Source organism: Dromiciops gliroides, chromosome 5 (genome assembly GCF_019393635.1).
Source record: "Dromiciops gliroides isolate mDroGli1 chromosome 5, mDroGli1.pri, whole genome shotgun sequence".
In the NCBI taxonomy this organism is placed as follows: domain Eukaryota; kingdom Metazoa; phylum Chordata; class Mammalia; order Microbiotheria; family Microbiotheriidae; genus Dromiciops; species Dromiciops gliroides.
This window is the reverse complement of record NC_057865.1, coordinates 270,796,896-270,817,952: the sequence shown is the minus strand read 5'-3', so window position 1 is coordinate 270,817,952 and position 21,057 is coordinate 270,796,896. Positions and strand designations below refer to the sequence as shown.

Genomic DNA, 21,057 nt, shown 5'->3' with positions numbered 1-21,057 from the left:
AGAATGAGGAAGAGAGGGAGAGAGAGAAAAAGAACAAAGAAAGAAGAGCAGAGGGAGAAGAAAAGGGATGGGGAATGGAGGAGGGAGAGAGGGAGAAGTGGAAGAGAGAAAGGAGAAGAAAAAGAGAGAAAGAAGAAGAGGTGAGAGAGGCAAAAAGAAAAGAAAAAGGGGAGAGAAAAAGAAAGAAGAAAAAAGGAGGAGAAAGAGAAGCAGAGATAAAAGAGGGTAAAAGAGAAAACGGGAAGGGAGATGAGAGGGATGATGAGATAGTGAAGGTTGGAGAAGGAGGGGAAGAAGAAGAAGAAAGGGGGAGATAAGATGGGGAAAGAGAGAAAAGGAGATAAGATAAGGGGAACTGAGCTGGGGAGTGAATAAAAGGGGCAATGAAATGGGGAGAGATAAAGGAGGAGAGGAAATGGGGGAGGGGGAGAAGCCAATGAGCAAGGAGCATTCCAATGGCCAAGATCACTTTTTCAAGTAGAAAAGGTTGGCTCATTTGCATAGAATCTGCTATAGTGAACTCCGTTTAGAAAGATTTCCAGAAAACACATTAGAGACTTTTTCCCCCTTTTAAAAAGATACTTTCTGTGCAATTGGAGATGAAGCACTGTCCTATTATAACTGAAATGTTTTAAAAAATCTCTGTAGGTCTGAGGTAAGGAACAAGAGATTCCTGTTGAGATAAGGCAGCCTCATGACTAGGAATGGTAAAAGAAAAGTCTTATGACCTTTACAATTTAAAAAAAAAATCACTTTAAAATAGACCAGGATTGGTCTATTTATGATCATTATGAACTCATGATCCTCAGGCCATGGGCATTTTTTTTTTATTAAATATGCGAGCACCCCAGAGAGTCAAACATGTAGAATTAGACATGGTGTCTACCATCAGAAAGGCCAGTTTCTTTGTCTTCTTTTAAAGGGGCTTTTATATTCTTCTACCCAGAGGCATGGGGACAGGGGGGGTGGAAAAATGCTTAAGGATGCTGAGTGATCAATAGAGGTCTAAGAAATATGTATTTATAGGAAGACTTTATTGCCATGTGATGGGGTGCATGTGAAAAATGTCTTCTAATAAGAGAGAAGCCAGAGGCTAAATGGAGGGAAAAAAGTGGCATCAAAATTACCCTCTCACCCATCCTTATGTCCCCTCCTTTTGTATGTTTCTCAATAATTGTCGTTTCTAAAATAAGCCTGGGATCAATCAAAGTGTGCCATCCATTAAATCCAAGTTCATTATCAGTTGAGTAACAACAAAATAAGATTAGAGGATCTGAGATTTGGGACTGGAAAAGCCCTTAGAAGTCATTGAGTCCAATTCTCTTTATTTGGCAAATGAGGGGCAAGATTTGAACCAGATATTTCTATTTACTGCACCATGCTGCCTACAAGAGTCCACACCATCATGTCAACCTCAAATTGAAAAGGGACCACTAACCAACACATAAGGATCCCCGTGGACTACATATTGATTTAGAAAACCACACATGTTTATTCTCTTTTTTTATTAATACATCAATATATTAAAATCAGATCGGAACCACATGATTGGGGCCTCACCAGCCCTCCCTTTGACCCCTCCTCTCTCCATTAGTTAAAGACCAAGAGTCAGAAGCAGTTCAAATCCCTCCCAGCACCACAATGGACAATCAAATATGCCTCAGCCTCCAGCAGCATCCCTAAGTACAGAAACAGTGGCTCCCAGTTTAGTCTGGGAATTTACTACCTTTCCCCACCCCCTCCTCCATCTCCAAAAGGTTTCCAAAGGCACTGAAGGGAAATCTCTGGGAGATCAATCCCACTGGTAATATTCATTGGCACAGAGTATCAGGTGACACACACACTTCTCCCACTTTGTGCCTCCCTGTACGATTCACCATTTTCACTGTGAAAAAGTGACTTTTCCTTTAAAGTCACTTCAAGCCAGAACCTATAAAATTCAGATTCATGCCTCTCTGGTAATGTTGACGCTGCCCTGGCAATTCCAGCAGGTCCTCTTGCCATATGAAAAAGAAAATGCTCTTGAGATAAGAGAGGAGAGTAAGGAGAGTAAGCCCAATTGATGAGAATATAGGGTTTGAGGATTTAAAGTCCTTATCCTACATGAGGAAGAGGGGGGAAGGGAAGGAGAGACACCTGGCCAATGAAGGTCCTGTCCTGATGGCAAGCCCTTTGGTGAGGCTGCTTCCAGGACTGGGCCCTCAGTGGCTATTCCCAAGTGAGATGACCAGTCCAAGATCACATGGCTAACATTGGCAATTGACCAAGTCAGGAGGATTCAAACACAAATTTTCTAATGTCAGATTCAATGGCGTTGGAGTCAGAGGATCTTAGTTCAAATCCCAATGCCACATACAGTCTTGGATGAGTCAATCAAATTCTATGAGCCTCAGTTTCTTCATCTGTAAAATGAAGAGAGTTTAGATGAGATGACCTTTAAGGGCCCTCCCAGATTTGGATTTCTGATAATATGGTCATCCTGGTAAACCATATTGCCTCTCTTAGGGAAAAAAATACTTCCTTGATAAATCGACAGGTAAAAAATCTGAATACCCAGTTAAGCCTCTCAAACAACCAAGATCCTCTCCCTGTACCACCTTTCTGGGGATTAGAAAGATGTCAAGAGAAACAGGGACTGTTAGGTTCACACCCCCTCCCTCTCAACGTCTAATTTTGACTAATTAGGGTAGAAGTCTATTCATATGTCAGTCATTCAATAAACATGTGTTAAGTGTCTATGGTGTGTCAGGCACTGTGCTAAGTGTTGGGATAAAAAGAAAGGTAAAAGACAGTTCCTGCCATCTAGGAGCTTACAATTTAATGAGTGAGACAACATGGAAACCATTACGTTAAAAAAAACAACGCATTATATACAAGATAAATTGGAAGACACTCAGTTCTTGAGGAGGATCAGAAAAGACATACTGTAGAAGGTGGGATTGTAGCTGAGGAACGTGCGGAAGGAAAGAATTCCAAACATGTAAAGTATGAAAATGCACCCAGTCTAGAGATTGTGTTTCATGGGAGAGACCACAAGGAGAACAGTGCCAATGGGTCGCTCAATCAATAAACATTCATTAAGCATCTACTGTGTAATAGACACTGTGAGAAGTGATGGGGCAAAAAAAAGAGGCAAAAGATAATCCCTGCCCTCAAGAAGCTTACAATTTAATGGATCAGATATGACACGGGGATGGGGGTAGGGGGGTAAGGTGGAAGAAGACAGGAAAGGTGGACTGGGGTCAAGTTATAAAAGGCTTTGAACACTAAAGAGAGAATTTTATATTTGATCTGGAAGGCTAGAGAGAGTTTATTGAATCAGGGGAGGGTGTGTGTGTATGTGTGCGCATGTGTGCACGTGTGTGTATGTGTGCACGTGTATGAAAGGAAGGACAGACAGATAGACTTGTTAGTCCTGAACTTTCAGAAGATCACTTTGGCAGCTGAGTGAAAGATAGACTTGGGGGGGGGGGGGGGAGACTTGTGTCAGGGAGCCAAACAAGTAGATGATGACAACAGTCCAGGCATGGGGTCATGAGGGCCTTCACCACGGTGGGGTCAGAATAGGAGTGGGAGGCGGGGTGGGGGTGGGGGTGGTGCACATGCAATATTTCAAAGATAAAATCAATAGGACTTAACAGATTGGATATAGATAAGGAGGGGGTAGTGAGAGTGAGGAGTAGAGTATAACAACTCCTTTTTGAGCCTGAGGGATGGGAGGATGATGGTACCCTTCACAGTAACAGGAAAGTTAGGAAAAAGGGAGGGCTTGGAAGATAATGGGGATTCAGTTCTAGATATCTAGAGTTTAATATGTCTATGGGACATTTAGTTCAAGGTGTCCAATAGGCAGTTGTAGGCCAAAAAAGTCAAGATGAGGGATTAGAGGTCAGCAGAAGTTGTTATTATTGTTGTTGTTCTTGAAGAATGTTTCAGTCTTGTCTGACTCTCCATGACCCTTGGCAAAGATACTGGAGTAGTTTGCCATTTCCTTCTCCAGCTCATTAGACAGATGAAGAAACTGAGGCTGACAAGGTGAAGTGACTTGCTCAGGGTCACACAGCTAGTATCTGAAGTGAGATTTAAACTCAGGTTCTCCTGACTTCAAGGCCAGAGCTCTATCCACTGAACCATCTAGCTGCTCACCAGCAGAGCTTAGGGCTAGATAAGTAGATTTGAGAATCTGACACAGAGATGATAATTGAATCCCTGGGAACTGATAAAATCACCAGAGGAAACAGTATAGAGGGAGAAGAGAAGAGGGAGCTAGACAGGAAAGAGGGGGAAAGGGGGGGGGGAGATGAAGAAGGAAAAAATAGTCACCATTGTTGGGCATTGGGTTAAATTCACTACTCTTAAAAAAAAAAAGTGGGCAGCTAGGTGGCGCAGTAGATAAAGCACTGGCCCTGGATTCAGGAGGACCTGAGTTCAAATATGACCTCAGACATGACACTTACTAGCTGTATGACCCTGGGCAAGTCACTTAACCCTCATGGCCCTGCAAAAAAAGAAAAAAGAAAAATACAAATAAATAAATAAAAATAGATAGATAAATAGTTGTGGTTTTTTTAAGAAAAAAAATTTGCCACTCTTTTACTCACTGCCGGTGTGACCTTGAACCAGTCATTTACCCTTTCTAGGCTTGCTGTCTACATCTATATAATGAAAGAGTTTGACTGAACTGCCTTTGAGGTTCTTTCCAACTCTAAGAACCTCAACATATCCCTAAAAGATCATCTCCAGCTTTGTGGGGCTCAACGTTTTTTTGTCTGTTGGGTGGCATCCTGAAGGAAGGACTAGTGCTGCTCTATATGGCTCTGCCTGAAGATAAAAACAGTGCCTTTCAATTGGAAAGGTAACCAATCATGAGCAACAGTCAGTCAGTCAGTCAATCAACAAGCATTCATTAAGGGCTCCCTATGTGCTAGGCACCCAAACGATGGAGAGAGAAAAAGCAGAGAGTAGTAGGCTCAGACCTCAAGCAATCTTTAGGAGCCATGAATGGTGGATCAATCAAAGCTTGAAGCCCACTTGGGGTGCATGTGTCAGGGAGGGGGCTGAAAGGCAAGTTCAACAATAATGAGAGAGGGAGCTCTAGCCAGAAACTACTTTCTTTGCTTATTTCTGAAAAGAAAAGAAAAAAAAGGAAAAAACAAAGCAGGCTCCAGGGAGACCTTGAGCACAAAGGGAGACTTATCACCTGTGGAGTCGAGCTAAAAGGGCAAGAAGACCCCCTGTGTCCAAAGAATTATTCTTCCTCCCTTATGGCCTATTTTCCACCTAGCCCTTCTCTGCCCCCTTAGGACATAATCAGGAAGGCAGCTCTCAGCCTCCCCTTGCCAGTTTATTATGTATAATTTATTTCTGAATGCCAGTCTTTGCTTGGCCCTCAGTGCCTAACCAGGCTAATGTCTGGTAATGATGCTTTTGTCAGCTCTTCCTTGAGACACAAAATCCAATCTCAATTTGGCTCTTTTGAAACTTCTCCACATTTGAAGCATTCTCTGTTCTTTTGGAGGGCCCACTCTCCCCCTCTCCATCATATCTAACCACAAAGTTTCAGGGACACTGCAGCCAGATATGAGAGAGAGAGAGAGAGAGAGAGAGAATGAGAATTGTGTGCACGCGCCCCCGTACCTCAAGATCAAGAAAGAGCTATGAGAGCAGGCTGCACAAACTGGAGATTCTCAGTTTCTTGTGCAATCCTCTGAGTCCCACTGTGTATATGAAAGGGCTCATTTTAAATGATATTTGTTAAATCCAGAATTTTTTTTAAATGGGGCAAAAAAATCAAGATCAAGAAAAATCCAACTTGTAGAAAATTATTCCTTCATAGAAAACAGAAAGCTGATCACCGTATAGGGCTTCATGACCTTAGATGAGGCTCTGTACCTCAGTTTCCTCATCTGTAAAATGTGGGGGGAGAGCAAGCATCAATATATGACCTCTAAAGTTCTTTTTCAGGGGCAGCTAGGTGGAGCAGTGGATTAAGCACTGGCCCTGGATTCAGGAGGACCCGAGTTCAAATCAGGCCTTAGACACTTCACACTTACTAGCTGTGTGACCTTGGGCAAGTCACTTAATCCTCATTGCCCCGAAAAAAAAAATAAAATAAAGTCCTTTTTCAGTTCTGAATCTATGATCTTATAACCTGTAAAGTTGGAACAAATGGTGTAAAATTGGGGGTGGGTGGAGTGGAGGCTGGATAAAATAATCTCCAAGGATGCTTCTAGCTCCAACACTGTTCTAGGGAGAAGGCACACTCAGCTAAGGGCAACGGAAGGGGGAGAGGAAAAGAGGAAGAAAGATAATGAACAAGAGAGTTAGGAGGACGGGTGAAAGAGTATGTGGTGGGGGAGGGGAAGAGCTTATTTGGTATTTATCTGCGCTTTGTATTCTCTTATCTGTGTACCTAAATTCAATTCAATCTGATAAGCATTTAATAAGTTTCTAAGTGTTGGGGATACCAAGAAGCAAAAGACAGTCTCTTACCCCCAACTCAGGTCAGGGCAGCATGGTACTATGGAAAGGTTGATGGTTTTGAAGTGAAAAAAACAAAATTTAAATGCTTGGCTTTATTATCAGCATGGTAAGTAGTGCATGAGAGGCAGCTGGGTGACCCAGTGGATAGAGCCAATGGGTCTAGAGTCAGGAAGACCTCAGTTCAAATCTAGCATCAAACACTTACTAGCTCTGTGATCCTTGGCAAGTCATTCAACCTGTCTGCCTTAAGGAGAAGGAAATGGCAAACCTGTGCAGTATCCTTACCAAGAAAGTCCCGTGGACAGTACTGGTGTACTATTATCTGTAGGGTGGTGAAGAGTTGGTCATGACTGAACGACAAGTAGTTCACTGCTTCTAGAGACAGAAAAATCTGCATTCAAATCCTACTTCAGATGGTAGGCAAGTCAGGTAGTCACTCTGTGCCTCAGTTTCCTCATCTGTAAAATATGGGGCTTGAACTTGATGGCCTCTTCCAAGTCTAAATCTATGATCTTATGATCTATCTGACCCTGGAAAAATCAGTTAACCTCTTTCTGCCTTAGTGACTTTATCTGTGAAATGAGAGAATTAAAGTAGATGACCTTGAAGGTTCCTTAGAACCCTAAATCTATGGTTCTCTGATTGTTTTGTTCTCTGCTGTATAATCCTAAAGCCTACCATGGTTCCTTTAATACAACAGGACTTTGGGGGCAGCTAGGTGGCATAGTGGATAAAGTACTGGCCTTGGATTCAGGAGGACCCGAGTTCAAATCCGACCTCAGACACTTAACACTTACTAGCTGTGTGACCCTGGGAAAGTCACTTAACCCTCATTGCCTCGCAAAAAAAAAAAAAATACAATAAGACTTTAATCAATGCTTGTGGGGCAAAAGAAACAGAAAATATAATCAGCAAAGAAACACTGGGCTGAGAACCCAAGATTCTTTGCCACTGTGTCCTCACCACCCTACCCCTTCCCTCTTTTGGAAAAAGAGCCTAGAATGTTATTCCCTGAACCCAGCCACACCGTGCCCAATGTAGATGGCAGCTCCAGTGCCTTAGACTTTAGGTGAAGGGAACCAGCCACCAAACATTGAACCCTCCCAACCCCAGGACTCTCGGATGCTAAGGGAATACTCTGGGTCTTATTTTCCCTACCCAGAAAAGAATCTAACCGAAGCTCAATTTTATTTATCCTCTTGCTCTGAATCTCTTTCTTTGGCAGTTCGTTTTGAATCATTATTACCCTTTGCCTGAACTGGCTCAGGAGACATTTCCTCATTATTTCCCCCATTGTGTCCTCATGGGCCCAGCTCTTTGCTGATGCTACATTCCTTCAACTGAAATCACCATTCTTAGTTAAATAACGAGAGTTTGCCCTCTTGTTTTTGTTGTAGCTGAGGCTGGATTTTGTTTCTGCTCACTACCTAAGCAACTGGAAAGATGCAAGCCCCCCTGAAAAAGGAGGTGAGATCTTTTCCCATTCTCCCTGCCCCCAAGTTGCTAGTACATAGAAATGACTTTGTATTTATACTGCATATATTTTGTATTCACCTCTGTGTACACATATACATTCCTTGCCCCTCCTTCCCCCCATACTTTAAGCTCTTTGCTAGCGGGCAATGTTATGTTTCTGGTGCACTATGTTCAGTGCCCAGCACATAATAGGTGCTTAATCGATGCTAGTTGTCTTAAATCAAATAGAGGTTCCTTGAGGAAAGGGACTATTACATTCTTGTCTCTCTATCTCCAACACCTAGCATAGTGCCTAGTATATGGTAGGTGATTAATAGATGCTTGCTGAATGAGAAAGATGAAAAAAAGACCAACAATAACTCACATTTCTATCACACTTTATACTTCACAAAGCACATACATCATCTCATCTGATTCTTATCATATGCTCAAAAGACCATTGAATTGAAGACGGGTTCAAATCCCTCCTCTGATGACTGCATCATCTTGGATATGTCACTTAGCCCCTCCCTGGATCTCAGTTGCCTCATGTGTTAAGTAAGGGGGGATTGATCTCTTCTCTCAGAGAATTCATGAGAACCATGATCTCATGAACGACTTGGTGAAGAATATTATTGCCTCCATTCTAACACATGAGGAAACGGAGGCTTGGAGCCTTGGAGAGTTGAAATGACTTTGCCCATCATTATATGGTTGATAAATTTCAGGACCATGGACTCAAATCTTATGCCTACAAGTCCAGTGTTCTTTCTACTGCACAATGAAGCCCCCAGAGCTTCAAGAGCACCAGGATCAAATATGAGTTATGCATGGCAACAGCAAAATAACATTGACAACAACAACAGTAATAGCTAGCATTTAATTAAGGTAGTACTTTTTTTTTTTTTTTTTAGTGAGCCAGTTGGGGTTAAGTGACTTGCCCAGGGTCACACAGCTAGTAAGTGTTAAGTGTCTGAGGCCGGATTTGAACTCAGGTACTCCTGACTCGAGGGCCAGTGCTCTATCCACTGTGCCACCTAGCTGCCCCAAAGTAGTACTTTTAAAGAGACTATCGCAATTTATCTTCCAATGACTCTGTAAGAGAGGTGCTATAGCTACCTCCATTTTACTGACAAGCAAACTGTAGTTCATGAAAGGCAGCCTGGGTAGAGAGCTGACCTTGGAGGCGGGAAGACTGGAGTTCAAATCTCTGCTTGGGCAGACACATAGGGCCTTGGTGACTCCACGTCATTTCATTTCTCAGTGCTCTAGGAAGCTCTCTCAGACTAGTGGCCAGTCTGCACTGGTAGAAAAAGTTCCCTCCTCAGCTGTGATTGATCTAAATCAATGAAATCAGTTACAGTATAAAAAAATTACATTTTTTTCAAACTGAATTTCACAGAAATTCAGTCTAACAGCTAATAAATGTGTCTAAAGTGGGACTTGAACCCAGATAGGAATGAAAATTGGAAAGACCTTTGAAACCCGAGCTAAAAGTTTCCCAAGTAGGGGCAGTTAGGTAGTGCAGTGGACAGAGCACCAGCCCTGGAGTCAGGAGGACCTGAGTTCAAATCCAGCCTCAGACACTTACTAGCTGTGTGACCCTGGGCAGGTCACTTAACCCAGATTGCCTCCAAAAAAAAAAAAAAGATTCCCGAGTTCAACTCCTTATCGTGTGAATTTGGACAAAGTCATTTCACCCATCAGTGCCTCAGTGGCCTTCTCTGTAAAACCAGGAGGTTGAGCTGCATGACCTCCCACATCCCTTCCAGATCTAAGCTCCTAGTAACTGTTGTGCCCTACCCAACCACACTGAACTACCTTTCCAGTCTTCTTACATCGAATACCCTACCACATACTCTTTGATGCAGTGACACTGGCATCCTGTCTGTTCCCTGAAAAAAGACCCTATATCTCCTGCCATTTTCCCTGGCTGTCCCCAATGCCTGGAAGTCTCTCCCTCTTGATCTCTGCCTCCTGGATTTCCTGTCTCCCTTCAAGTCCCAGTTAAAAACTCAACTTTCTACAAGAGAAGTCTTTCTTCTTAATGAGGTGGGTGGGAAAAGGGGAAGAGAATTTGGGAATCAAAAAATGTTAAATCAATGTTAAAATTTTTTTTTACATGTAAAATAACTTTTTTTTTTAGTGAGGCAATTGGGGTTAAGTGACTTGCCCAGGGTCACACAGCTGGTAAGTGTTAAGTGTCTGAGGCAGGATTTGAACTCAGGTCCTCCTGACTCCAGGGCCGGTGCTCTATCCACTGCACCACTGAACTGCCCCAAATAACTTTTTTTTTTAAGAGAAGGCTTTCCAGATTCCCCGCCCCCCTTAATTCTAGGGCCTGCCCTCTGTTGATTATCATTAATTTATCCTGTATGTATCATGGTTATAGTTGATTACATGTTACCTCCCACAAGGATCAGGTTGGGAGAGCAGATACTATCTTTTGCCTTTCTTTGTATCTACAGAACTTAGCACAGGGCTTTGCATGTAGTAGGCACTTAAAAATATTTATTCACTGACCAATGATAAGTATACCAGAGCCATGCACAGGGCAATCATTAGGGAACCTACAGCAAATGCTTAGCAGGCACATTGGGGCAGGAAGGGAACTTCAACCTTCCTTCCTAAAGTCTTTCGTAACTGTTCTGCCTTATTGCCAACTCTCTATTTTACTAGGTTGCTATGAGACCCTAAACCTCCCGGGGGAAACATTTCATTTTAGGTCATGACCATTTGGAGGGTTACTTTAATTTGGAGGGGGTGGGTGGGCAATGAGGGTTAAGTGACTTGCCCAGGGTCACACAGCTAGTGTCTGAGACCGAATTTGAACTCAGGTCCTCCTGAATCCAGGGGCAGTGCTTTATCCACTGCACCACCTAGCTGCCCCTGTACTTTCATTTTTAATACATTTTTTGATGCTCTTTACTGTTATTATTAATCATTCCTTGCCCCCTTCAGACTGAAGCCTCCCTCATGAGAAAGGCAAAGCGGAAAAAAGTCTTCTGGAGTCACCAAAGTTTATTGATGTCCCTTTTAACATATGGCACCTGGAAGACCCCAATATTCCAGATGTGTCCTGGCCCTGGCCAAATGAAGTGGGACCCTTATGCATTTGCTGTAGGTTCCCTAATGACTGTCCTATCAGGACACTTGGCTTCTAATAATGCTGCCCAAGACTATGCTAGTGTTCTCAGCAGCTGTGACACATCCTCCTTGGCTTCCATAAAGCTTGTGAGCTACTAAAATGCCCATCAGCTGGGCGTTTAAAGCCCTTCCTAGCCTTCCTCCAGAGTCTAGCTTTCCAAACTACCATTCTTCTGCCTGTACTTTACAATCTGGCTAAACCAAGCTTCTTGTCATTCCAATAAATGATTTTTCATTCGTCTCCATTAAATTCCATTCACTTCAATCAATAAATGATTTTTCATTTATTTCCCATCTCTCTACCTTTGCCTAGGTGGTGTCCCATACCTAGAATGAACTCCTCCTCAACTTAAAATCTCTAGCTTCCTTCAAAACACAGCTCAAAGGCCCTCTCCTACAGGAAGTAGACCCTGATCCCCTCCATTTGCTATGCTCCCCTATTCCTATTCAATTCTCTACATACATGTAGTCTCCCTACCCATAGAATGTAAGCTCCTTGAGGGCAGGGACTGTTTACATTTTTGTCCCGGTATTGACATAATCCAGTAAGTTCCTGTCACACAGTAGGTACTTAATAGATACTTGGCTCTATGAATGAATGCCACGTTACAAGTAGGCAGCTTCTATTCCTCCTTAGTTATAAACAAAATCAACGTTTATGAAATCCCATCACCTCTTCCTAGAGTCCTTCCCTGATTTCCCCAGTTATTAGTGTTTCCCTTGCCATGTAATTACTTTGAGAATACATTGTATTTACTCTTTCATGTAAGAGTTGTTTGCTCCCAGTAAAATGTAACTTCCTTAAGTGATTTTCTTGTATTTGGAGCTCCATAGCCCAGCATGGTACCTAGTACATGGTAAATGACTAATACATGCTGGTTGATTGACTGATTGTTGGAAAGTAAAGGACTCCTCTGGGTCTTCCTAGTCTCTCGGCTTGTACAACTTTTTCCCTAACTCTACATTCATCCCTGTTAAATTTCATTTTCTGTGGGTTTCATCTGAAGAGCTTGTTAACCCAAACGAATCTGTAATTGGTAGTATGTGAGGGGAATGTATATGATGCATATGGAGACATGTATATGTACAGCATTAAATTCTTCAAAGATTTATGCTGCCACTGGCATTGGTGTTTCTACTGATTCAGATGGACTTTACAAGTTACTGTGGCAAAAAAAAAAAAAAAAAGGTCCATGGCCAATATATGGGTGATGAGGCCTCTCAACTAATTTAACAGGGCTGGTCTTCCAGCAAGGGCCAGTCAAGCCTTTCCTTCTTGGTAGCAGCTGCCAAAGCTTTTGTTCCCTTGCCTTTGCCTTATAGAGCCCAAGGATCATCACCTTTCGTGCCATGATGTGTGGAGGACACACAAATATACACATTTTCTCTCTCCTCTTTTCTCCTTCCCCCCCCCCCCCCGTCAGTCTCTGTCTCTGTCTTTGATGCACATAGTTAGATTATGAACTATAAGAGTGGAGGGAGTAACAGCATCACTAAGATTATGGATTCACTGAAGCAAGCTAGGACCACAGAGATCATCTTTTCCAACACCCTCATTTTATGGAGGGGGAAAGTGAGGCTGGGGGAGGTTAATGCCCAGAAAGCTTAAGAGACTTGTTCAAGATCACAAAGGCCATGTCAGAACTAAGATCTGAACCCAGGTCCTTGACTCTGGAGCCATAGTTCTTTCCACATACTTCTATCAAGAAGCCCCAGTATAGAATGGCAAATAATGGAAATGGAGCCAAAAGACACAGACAGATTACACTTTAGTCCTAGCTTACCAGCCACCTGACTTTAGAAAAACCATTTCATCTGAAAGGCAGTGTGTAAGTTGAGAGGATGGGAGTGGGAGTGGCAAAGAACAATAGATTTCGTCTATCACTAACTTTGGGCAAGTCACTTAATTTCTGTGCCCATTCTCCATTCAGATGCCAAACTGGGCATACAGATATGTATCCACCTATATGTAAATACATGTATATAGTATATATCCATGCATATAGAATCGTAACCCTAGAGCTGGAAGGGAGCTTTCAAAGGTTCAGAGATGGAGAACTGGAAGAACTCGGAGGTCATCTAGTTTTACAGATGGGGAAACTGAGGCCCCAAGAGGGGAGGTAATTTACAAAAGATCATAGAAGGTAATAAGACACTGTGGTCCTCTGACTCCAAATCCAGCCCCCTTTCACTCCATGACCTGTCACCTTGTCAGAAATGTGAACAATCTTGGCAAAGCTAAGATCCCTGCTCTGAGAATACAGGACTTAACAAAAGCTCTGGGAAAGTGGATGAGATGATGTATGTGGTGTTTTTAGTTTACATCATCTCATTACAAGCCTCAGAACAGTAGCTCTAAGTTCCCCAAGGGAGGGACAGTTTCTTTTTATTGTTATAATCCCTTTCCTATCCCTAAATGAAATTCTCAGCCAGTAATAGGAAGAGAGATCTTAGAGCTGGAAGGACCTCAGAGGTCATAGAGTACCATCCCCTCATTTCCCAGATGAGGAAACTGAGGGTCAGACAGGTTAAGAGTGACTTTCCCAAGGAGGTAGCTGAGCTGAAACTTGAACTCAGGTCCTGTGATTTCAAGTCTAGCACTCATTTGCCTCCCCAGCATGAATAATCTCCATCAGAGACTAAGACAGACCCAAAGAAAGTCAAGAAATACGCTGGTACCATCATCCTCATGGAAACCGGTGATAGGCTATCTTCAAGGACTCTGAAAAAAAAAAAAAACCACAGCCTTGTACATGGGTAGCCTGTGGACCCTGGTATTTGAGATGGAGGATCCTTGGTCCACATTCAAGGAATTACATTTCCCAAGCATTCGTGGAGTATCCACTCTGTGTACCAGGACTAGGCTCAGAGGATGTAAAGACAAAAAAGAAAGCAGAGAGCTCACATTTTGCTGGAAATGGGGCGGGGGATGTATACTTAAGAAGTTGATACAAAATGTATACCTGAGTATGGGCATTGAAGGAAACTAGCAGGTTCCAAATTCTGGAGGTCAAGAGGGAGGAGAAAGAAAGAGAGGGAGGGAGGAATGGAGAGAAAACAAGAGGGGAATTAAAAAGGGGGGGAGGAGAAGGGGGACAGAGAGCGGAGAGAAGGGGAGAGGAAACAAGAGGGAGGTAAAAGGGGGGAGGAGAGGGGAAAGATGGGGGAGAGGAAGGGAGGGGGGAGATGGGGACAGAGAAGAAGAGAGCAAGTGCATTCCAGACATAGTAGACAGTAGTACAGTGATCCAGAGGCGGGAAGTAGGACTGGGTTCCCTGAAAGCAGTACAGTTGGCCAATGAATTCTCAGTATTAGTTAGACTTGAGATAAAGAAACCAAAAAACAAAACAAAAAAAACACAACCCCAACAGCCAAATCTGTCATAGACTATGGTTTGGGGAAGATGGAAAAAGCAAGATAGGTATCAAGGGCACAAGAAAGAACCCAAGTAAATCTCCTCACTCCTTGCCAATGAATTACTGTTCTGATTACAATCCCTGTTCTGAAGACAGATCGCTGCTGGAATCTGTTTAGCTTCCATCTATCATGCTTCAAGCCCCATGCTTGAGCCACCTAGTAATTAAAATTGCTTTCCCCAAATGTGCTGGAACAGGAAAATAAAAGCCAGGACAAATTAGATAAAAAACGTCACTTGCTAGAGTAACAGGTACCTTAAAAGGGGGGGGGGGCTTCCATTACAGTGGGCCTTGTGCTAGTCCCACCCAAACCTACATCCTGCTTTTTTTTTTTTCCTTAAACATGTTCGGTGTTTCCATGTGTGCTAGACATCACCTTCTTCAGGAAAATCACCACTTTTCATTCAAATTCCTCTGGAAATTCAATTCCATTAAGGCTTTTTAAGCCAACTTATCAGTGAGAAATTTACCTAAATGAATATTTAAAAAAAAATCCTCCGCCCCCACCTGTGCAGCTGTTGGATGCTATTGTTTGAATGAGAGTACATTACTTAACTTGGATGACAGGCTCACAGGGTGGGGGGGGGCGGGGAACCTATCTTTCATACAAGAGCCCTCCGATGGGGAAGTGTTCAACAAATAATAACAGCAACAGGCTGAGGCAAGAAGCCTGGAGGAATCTATTTCAACAATTTCCCCCCTCCCCCAATTCAGATTTTAACCAGCATTTGGGAAAGTCGTCCTGATTTCTGGTGCAGTTTCAGAAGAATGACCCTCTAGTTTCATCAATGGGCATTTATTAATCAACTACTATGTGCTGGGGGGGGGGGGAGGATTCAAAGACAAAATGAAATTTTTTAAAAATCCAGAGAATGTATAGAGGTAAGTGGCTTCACCTTCCTACTCCCACCCATCTCTCCCCCACCCTACCCTTTAAACAGGGACACCTGACAGCCCAAGTTTGGCTTTTTTTTGTTTTGTTTTTTGTTTTAATTATTTCAAGAGCATCCAAGACACCTGCTAAGTCTGGAAGGGCACTAAGGAAGTCATCTAGAACCCAGTGGGTGGGAAGATGCAGCCAGGAGAAATGTTTTGGCTCCACAAGTCTACACAGCTGTCAGATGGCAAGAATTGGACGTCCAAAGTTGTAATCTGCTGGGGGCTTTCTAAGCTGCTATGTAATTAACCCTAGAGACCAAGTCTGCCTGAGCCTTGATATCAAGCAATATTTTAAGGGCCTCGAATCATCAGACAGAAATAGACAAGCAGATCTTTTGCCAACCTAGACAGCATGAAGACCTAATACGGCATTCACTATTAATTATGCTTGTGAAACCAAGACATGGCCATTTAGAGCCCAATGCACGTACTTAATTAGAAGCAAAAAAACCCAAAAAACATAAAACTCCAACAATCCAGTAACTAAGTGGAGGGGGCTACATGCCTCAGAATAGTGGCTGACAGACATCAGGGGACCTATAGTTCTTATTCTGATACTTACTAAGCATGCAGAGTTATCAAGATATTCGAGTTTGATCTCTCTGTGCCTCAGTTTCCTCCATGAGGAAAATAGGGTTAAATATCACATGCTACTAGTTTATAGGCTCATGGACCAGAAGCTTAGAGGGATCTCAGAGATCCCTTATTTTATAAGGTAAATGAGGAAACCCTGGGTCACACAGGTAGTAATTATATCCTGAGGTGGGATTTGAACCCACGTCCTCTGTCCCCAGAACCAGTATTCTTTCCATTGTATCCCCTGACAAAGAACAATCCCTCAAAAAAAAAAAAAGCCAATCAATTCTATACCCTGGCAAAACAAGGAAAGTAGGTTCAGAGATTAAGAGTACCTTAGCTACTCCAACTTCATCAATTTCCATGTGAGGAACCCGAGCTTGCCCCAAATCACAGGTAAAGTCAGTGGCAAAACTATGCTTTGAAGTCGGGTGTTCTGACACTAAACCCAGACATCTTTCCAGTATCAACAAGACACATACTTGGAAGATTTTCGAGCTGGGATGGATCTTTTGAGATCAAGCAGTGTCCCAGTGCCCTTTTACAGATGGGGAGACTCAGGAGTGGATGGAGGGTAGATATTTTCAAATAGAGCAGTTTCCCTTCCAACCCCCCCCCCCTGCTCCCCCCCCTTCCAGATTTATTTTCTACCAAAACAATGGGAACACCTGTAGCCTTCCAATTCTGGTCTTTGATTTCTGGCCAGTTATATAAGAGCATCAGCTCTCAGCATGCTACCCTCTCAGGATCTGTCGGCTGAGGAGATAAAGCCAGCTGGTTGTGGACAAAAACACCGTGCTACCCTGGAAGGTTCCAGTAATCCCCATCCACCAGCAGCTCTTGAACTGCTACTCAATTTCCCCAGTCAAAAGAAATGCCAATCTTGAGAGCTGAAGGCAGCGTCTACATTTGGAGCCCAAGGCTGAATCAGTCTCGATCTGTATTTTGCCACAAGGGTAGTCCCTGGGAGACATCAGTCTTCAAACCGGGGACTCGAGATACACATGTTGCAGTACGCCCCCTTTTTCTCTTACTCTCTTCACCCACAAGGCCAACCCGAGGCTGCCCCCCAGCTAGGGGGCCCCACTGCCTCTGGCATCCCCAAACTACTAAGAAATACTGACACCGAGTGTCCCCTTGAGTCTCCCGTCTACTGGAGGAGGTGAGGGGGCCCCTCTGAGGGCATTAACCTCTTCCTTGTCACCCCCCCCCTTTCGCAGTCCCATTAGGGTAAGCGATCGGAGGAGGTTCAGCACCCGACTGGAACTTTTCAGTCCTAATGTCCCTGGGGCCAAAAAGGGGATCTAACTATTCCCCAGGGACCAAAGCGGTATAATAAGTAGGACCAGCGGTCCCCACAGGGCTTGGGCGTGACATGCATGCCATTTGCTTCCACAGCCCTCCCACCCTAGGGCAGTGTTCCGGTAACTGGTCCGAAGCGAAGGGGAAAGGAGAGGGATGGAAGCTTTGACGCCGGAGGGAGAAAAGAATCACCAGCATCAAACCCCGTTTCCCTTCTCAAAAAGACAGCAGGGTCCACATATAAAAGGGGCGGGGGTGGGGGGTGGGAGAAGGTGAGGTTAGAAAAATAGGTAGGAAGGGTGTGCCCTCCTCTCTCACTCTCAGAACTGGAGAAAGCCATCCTCAGGCAGGCATTACAGCCAGCTCCCAATGCAAGGGAAATGCAATCGGGCAGGATCTCCTAGGATTTCTGATCCCAAGCTGTCTATTCGTTACCCCACCTTTTTTTTCTTTTTAAAGCCCCTGTAGACCTCTCTTGAGGATGGGCATGGAGCCCTTGGAAAGGTAGCCCTGACTGGCAGGCGGGCAGGCAGAGGGGGTGGATGCAGAAATCTGGTGGCTAGTTGTTTTCAATTAAAGTCTCCCTCTCCCTCGCTGGCTCGCGCACACGCGCACTCGCGCACCCCGGCACCAAGGCTCGCGCCCGCCCGCCCGCCCGCCAGCCAGCCCCGGACTTACACAGTTCTGGTTGTCCGAGGTTTGGAAGTCCGAGCTGCAGGTCCGCGCCCTCGCCTGGATCTCGCTCATCCGGAAGAGGCAGAGCGCCGTGGTGGCCGGCGAACGCCGGGTGCCGGGGTCCGGGCCGACGGCGGCGCTGAAGACCCCGGCCCAGAGGCCGAGGGGCTCCAGCAGGCTGGACGAGAGCAGCAGGCGGCGGCCGTCGGGGTGGCCCCGGCTGCAGTTGAGGGCCACCTGGCCCTGGAAGTCCACGCGGGTGCTCTGCGCGATGCGGGCCATGGCGGGCGCGCGGGGGGCGGCGCCGCTAGTGTAGTTGTAGGGGTAGTAGGGGAAATAGACGCTGCCGTTCCAGAGGAAGGCGTCCACGAAGTGCAGGGTGCCGGCCCCCGCCTGCAGCTTCAGTCGCCCGTCCTCCTCGGTGAACAGCTTCTCCGTGTCCTGCAGCGTGATGGCCATGTCCAGGTCCGACGCCGCCGGGCCGCACTTGCTGAGCGCCTCGGACTCGGGCAGCACGAAGGTGGCCGCCACAGCCAGGTACCAGCGCCCGTCCTCAGGCGCCTGGTACACCACGCCGGCCGTCGAGCCCCGCGGGTGGCACGACACCACCTCGGGGCTGCTGAGCAGCTCGCTGAGGTTGAGGCTAGCCAGCTGCCGCACCTCGCAGCCGCCGCTGTTGAAGGTCCAGCCGGTGAGCAGCAGTCCGCGGTCCCGGCCGGGGCCGACGCCGGCGCCCGCCCCCTCGCGGTAGGGCAGCAGCAGCTTGCTGAAGCTGCTGGCCGGTCCGGGCCGCGCGGGGGGCGCCAGCGCCACGGGCTCGGAGCAGTTGCCCTGCTGGCCCTTGTGCAGGCGGGAGAGCGGCTTCTGGAGCGTGTGGTCCAGCTGATGCAGGCAGCTGCCGCTGGCCACGAACACGCCGTCCTTGCGGCTGGCCGCCAGGGCCCCGATGGCTTGCTCCGAGCGCCACGGGGGCGCTCCCTCCGGCGCGGCCAGGGCGGGCGCCCGTGGGGCTAGCAGCAGCGCGGCCAGCGGCAGCAACAGGGGCAGGGGCAGGGGCGGCAGGGGCCGGGCGGCCGGGCGGCGGGGGCGCGCCGGCCCCTTCCTCCCGGAGACCTCCATGGGGCTTGGGCGGCCCCCGGGCGGTGGCGGCGGTGGAGACGGCTCAAGTGCGCGCGGGGGGCGGCGGGGGCGGCGGGGGCGGCGGCGGCTCCAGCTCCTGTGGCCGCCCCATGCTCGCGTCTCGCCGGGGAGGAGGAGGAGAAGCGGCGGCGGCGGCGGCTCGGGAGCCCGTGCAGGCAGCTTCGGCGGCAGCAGCAACACTAACCGTGCGCGCTCCCCTTTGGTTCCCTCCTCTCTCTCCTTAGCTGTAGAGTTCCTCTTTTCAGCGCTGGCGCTCGGAGGGAGGAGGAGGAGGAGGAGAAGAAGGAGGAGGAGGAGGAGGAGGAGAAGGAGGGGAGGGGAAGGGAGGGGAAGGGTGGAGGGGAGAGAGGCCCGCGGGGAGGGGTGGGCTGGAGAGGTTTGGAGCGGTCGCGCACTTTACGGAGCCATTGTGAAAGTGGGATGCCCCCGGCCCCCTTCCCCATCCTCTTCCTCCTCCCTCCCAGCTCCACGCCCATCGCCCTCCCCTCTTGATTCGGCGAGATAGGGAGGGGGAGGTCTAGTGATTTGGGTTACTGTGTAGGTGGCCTCTTTCATCTTTTCATAACAAAGCTGAGCTGTGGCTGCCGCTGCTGCTGCTGCCGCTGCTTCCTCGGTTGCTGCTGCCGCTGCCGCCGCGGTCGCTTCTACTTCACACGCCCCGGGGCTCCCGGCTCATAGCCCGGGCATCCGCGGTGATTCGTTCGCAGCTTGTCAACCCGCTCGCTGCCCTTTCCCAACGCCCCGGTTTTGTTTCCGAGAGGAGCAAGGCCATGAAGAGGGAGCGGGGAGGGGGGTGGGGTGTAAGGAGGGAGGGTACCCGGCCGGAGGGCTCAGATAGGGCTCCAGCCACGAAGAAGGACACAAGGGTGGCTGACAGGTGTGGTGAGGGAGGCAGCAGGAAGCAGGCGATCTGGAGAGCTGGGAGGCTCTGGGAGCGGGAGACGACTGCAATGGAGCAGGCACAGGCTTTCCTGCGTTTCTGGGGAGGAAGGTTGCTGAAGTCAGGCAACCGGGGAAGAAGCGGGAATGGGGAGGAGGGATGCCTTCTTCCCTTAGCTCTGGGTCCCATACTCTGGAAGGGAACTCCACTCATTATCCCATCCTTTTGTGAAGGACCGCCTTGGACCGAGACCCCCAGCAAAAGAAAAGAGCCCGTCATTCTCTTAGCAACACAGCTTCTTCCTGTTAAACATCAATCCCACCTGCTACATTTTCAGATGATTTCCTCTCCTGCCCTCTTAGTGATCCCAGACCACCACCCACATTTTTCTTTTCAAAAGTGTTAGAGATGCCTTTGGTCTTTCCATCACAGACTCGGTTTTTGTAACAGTAAAACAGCTAAGCAAAATCAACCAACACGGTCTCTGAGTGTGATATGGTATGAAACATTCTCCATCCATAGGCCCCCACCTCCTGATCAAGAAGAGGGAAGTAAAGTATTAGACTTGGGGAAGACATGAGTTTAAATCCCATCTCAGACACTTCCATAGCTGTGTGACCCTGGGCAAGCCACTTAATGGACCTCAGCCTCAGTTTCCTTATCGGTAAAGTGGGATTAATAAAGACACCTACCTCAATGGATTGTTGTAAGGATCCAATGAATACATACATATGTAGGTAAAGCACTTTGCAAACCTTTAAGGCCTGAGTAAATGCTACCCAGGGCCACGATTAGTCATTACAGTTAATGCCTGCTGGCACAGTAAGAGTCTGGTTTTGAACCCAGGTCATCCTGATTCCAGTTCCAGGACTCTGTTTACCATTTAAAGTTAAGGTCCCTCGGGGACTGGAAAACCCTGGTGATGAATTGGCTTATACTATAGTCCTCTGACTAGATGGAATCAAAGAACTATCCTTGAAAAGTTCTGGTTAATCTATATCTATCAATGTCACTTTCTTTTACACACATCATCCAGGGTCTATT

At 46.6% G+C, this 21,057-nt stretch overlaps 1 protein-coding gene across 2 annotated transcripts in view; it reads right to left on the bottom strand.

Annotated features, from left to right (window-relative positions):
* Positions 1-19,112, bottom strand: part of PLXNC1 (plexin C1) — a 234,047-nt gene extending 214,935 nt beyond the window's left edge. For both annotated transcript variants that reach the window (XM_043968236.1, XM_043968235.1), the window contains exon 1: positions 17,997-19,112. In XM_043968236.1, coding sequence (XP_043824171.1) covers positions 17,997-19,112 — 1,116 coding nt within the window. The remainder of the gene's footprint in view (positions 1-17,996) is intronic.
* Positions 19,113-21,057: the final 1,945 nt, after the last annotated feature.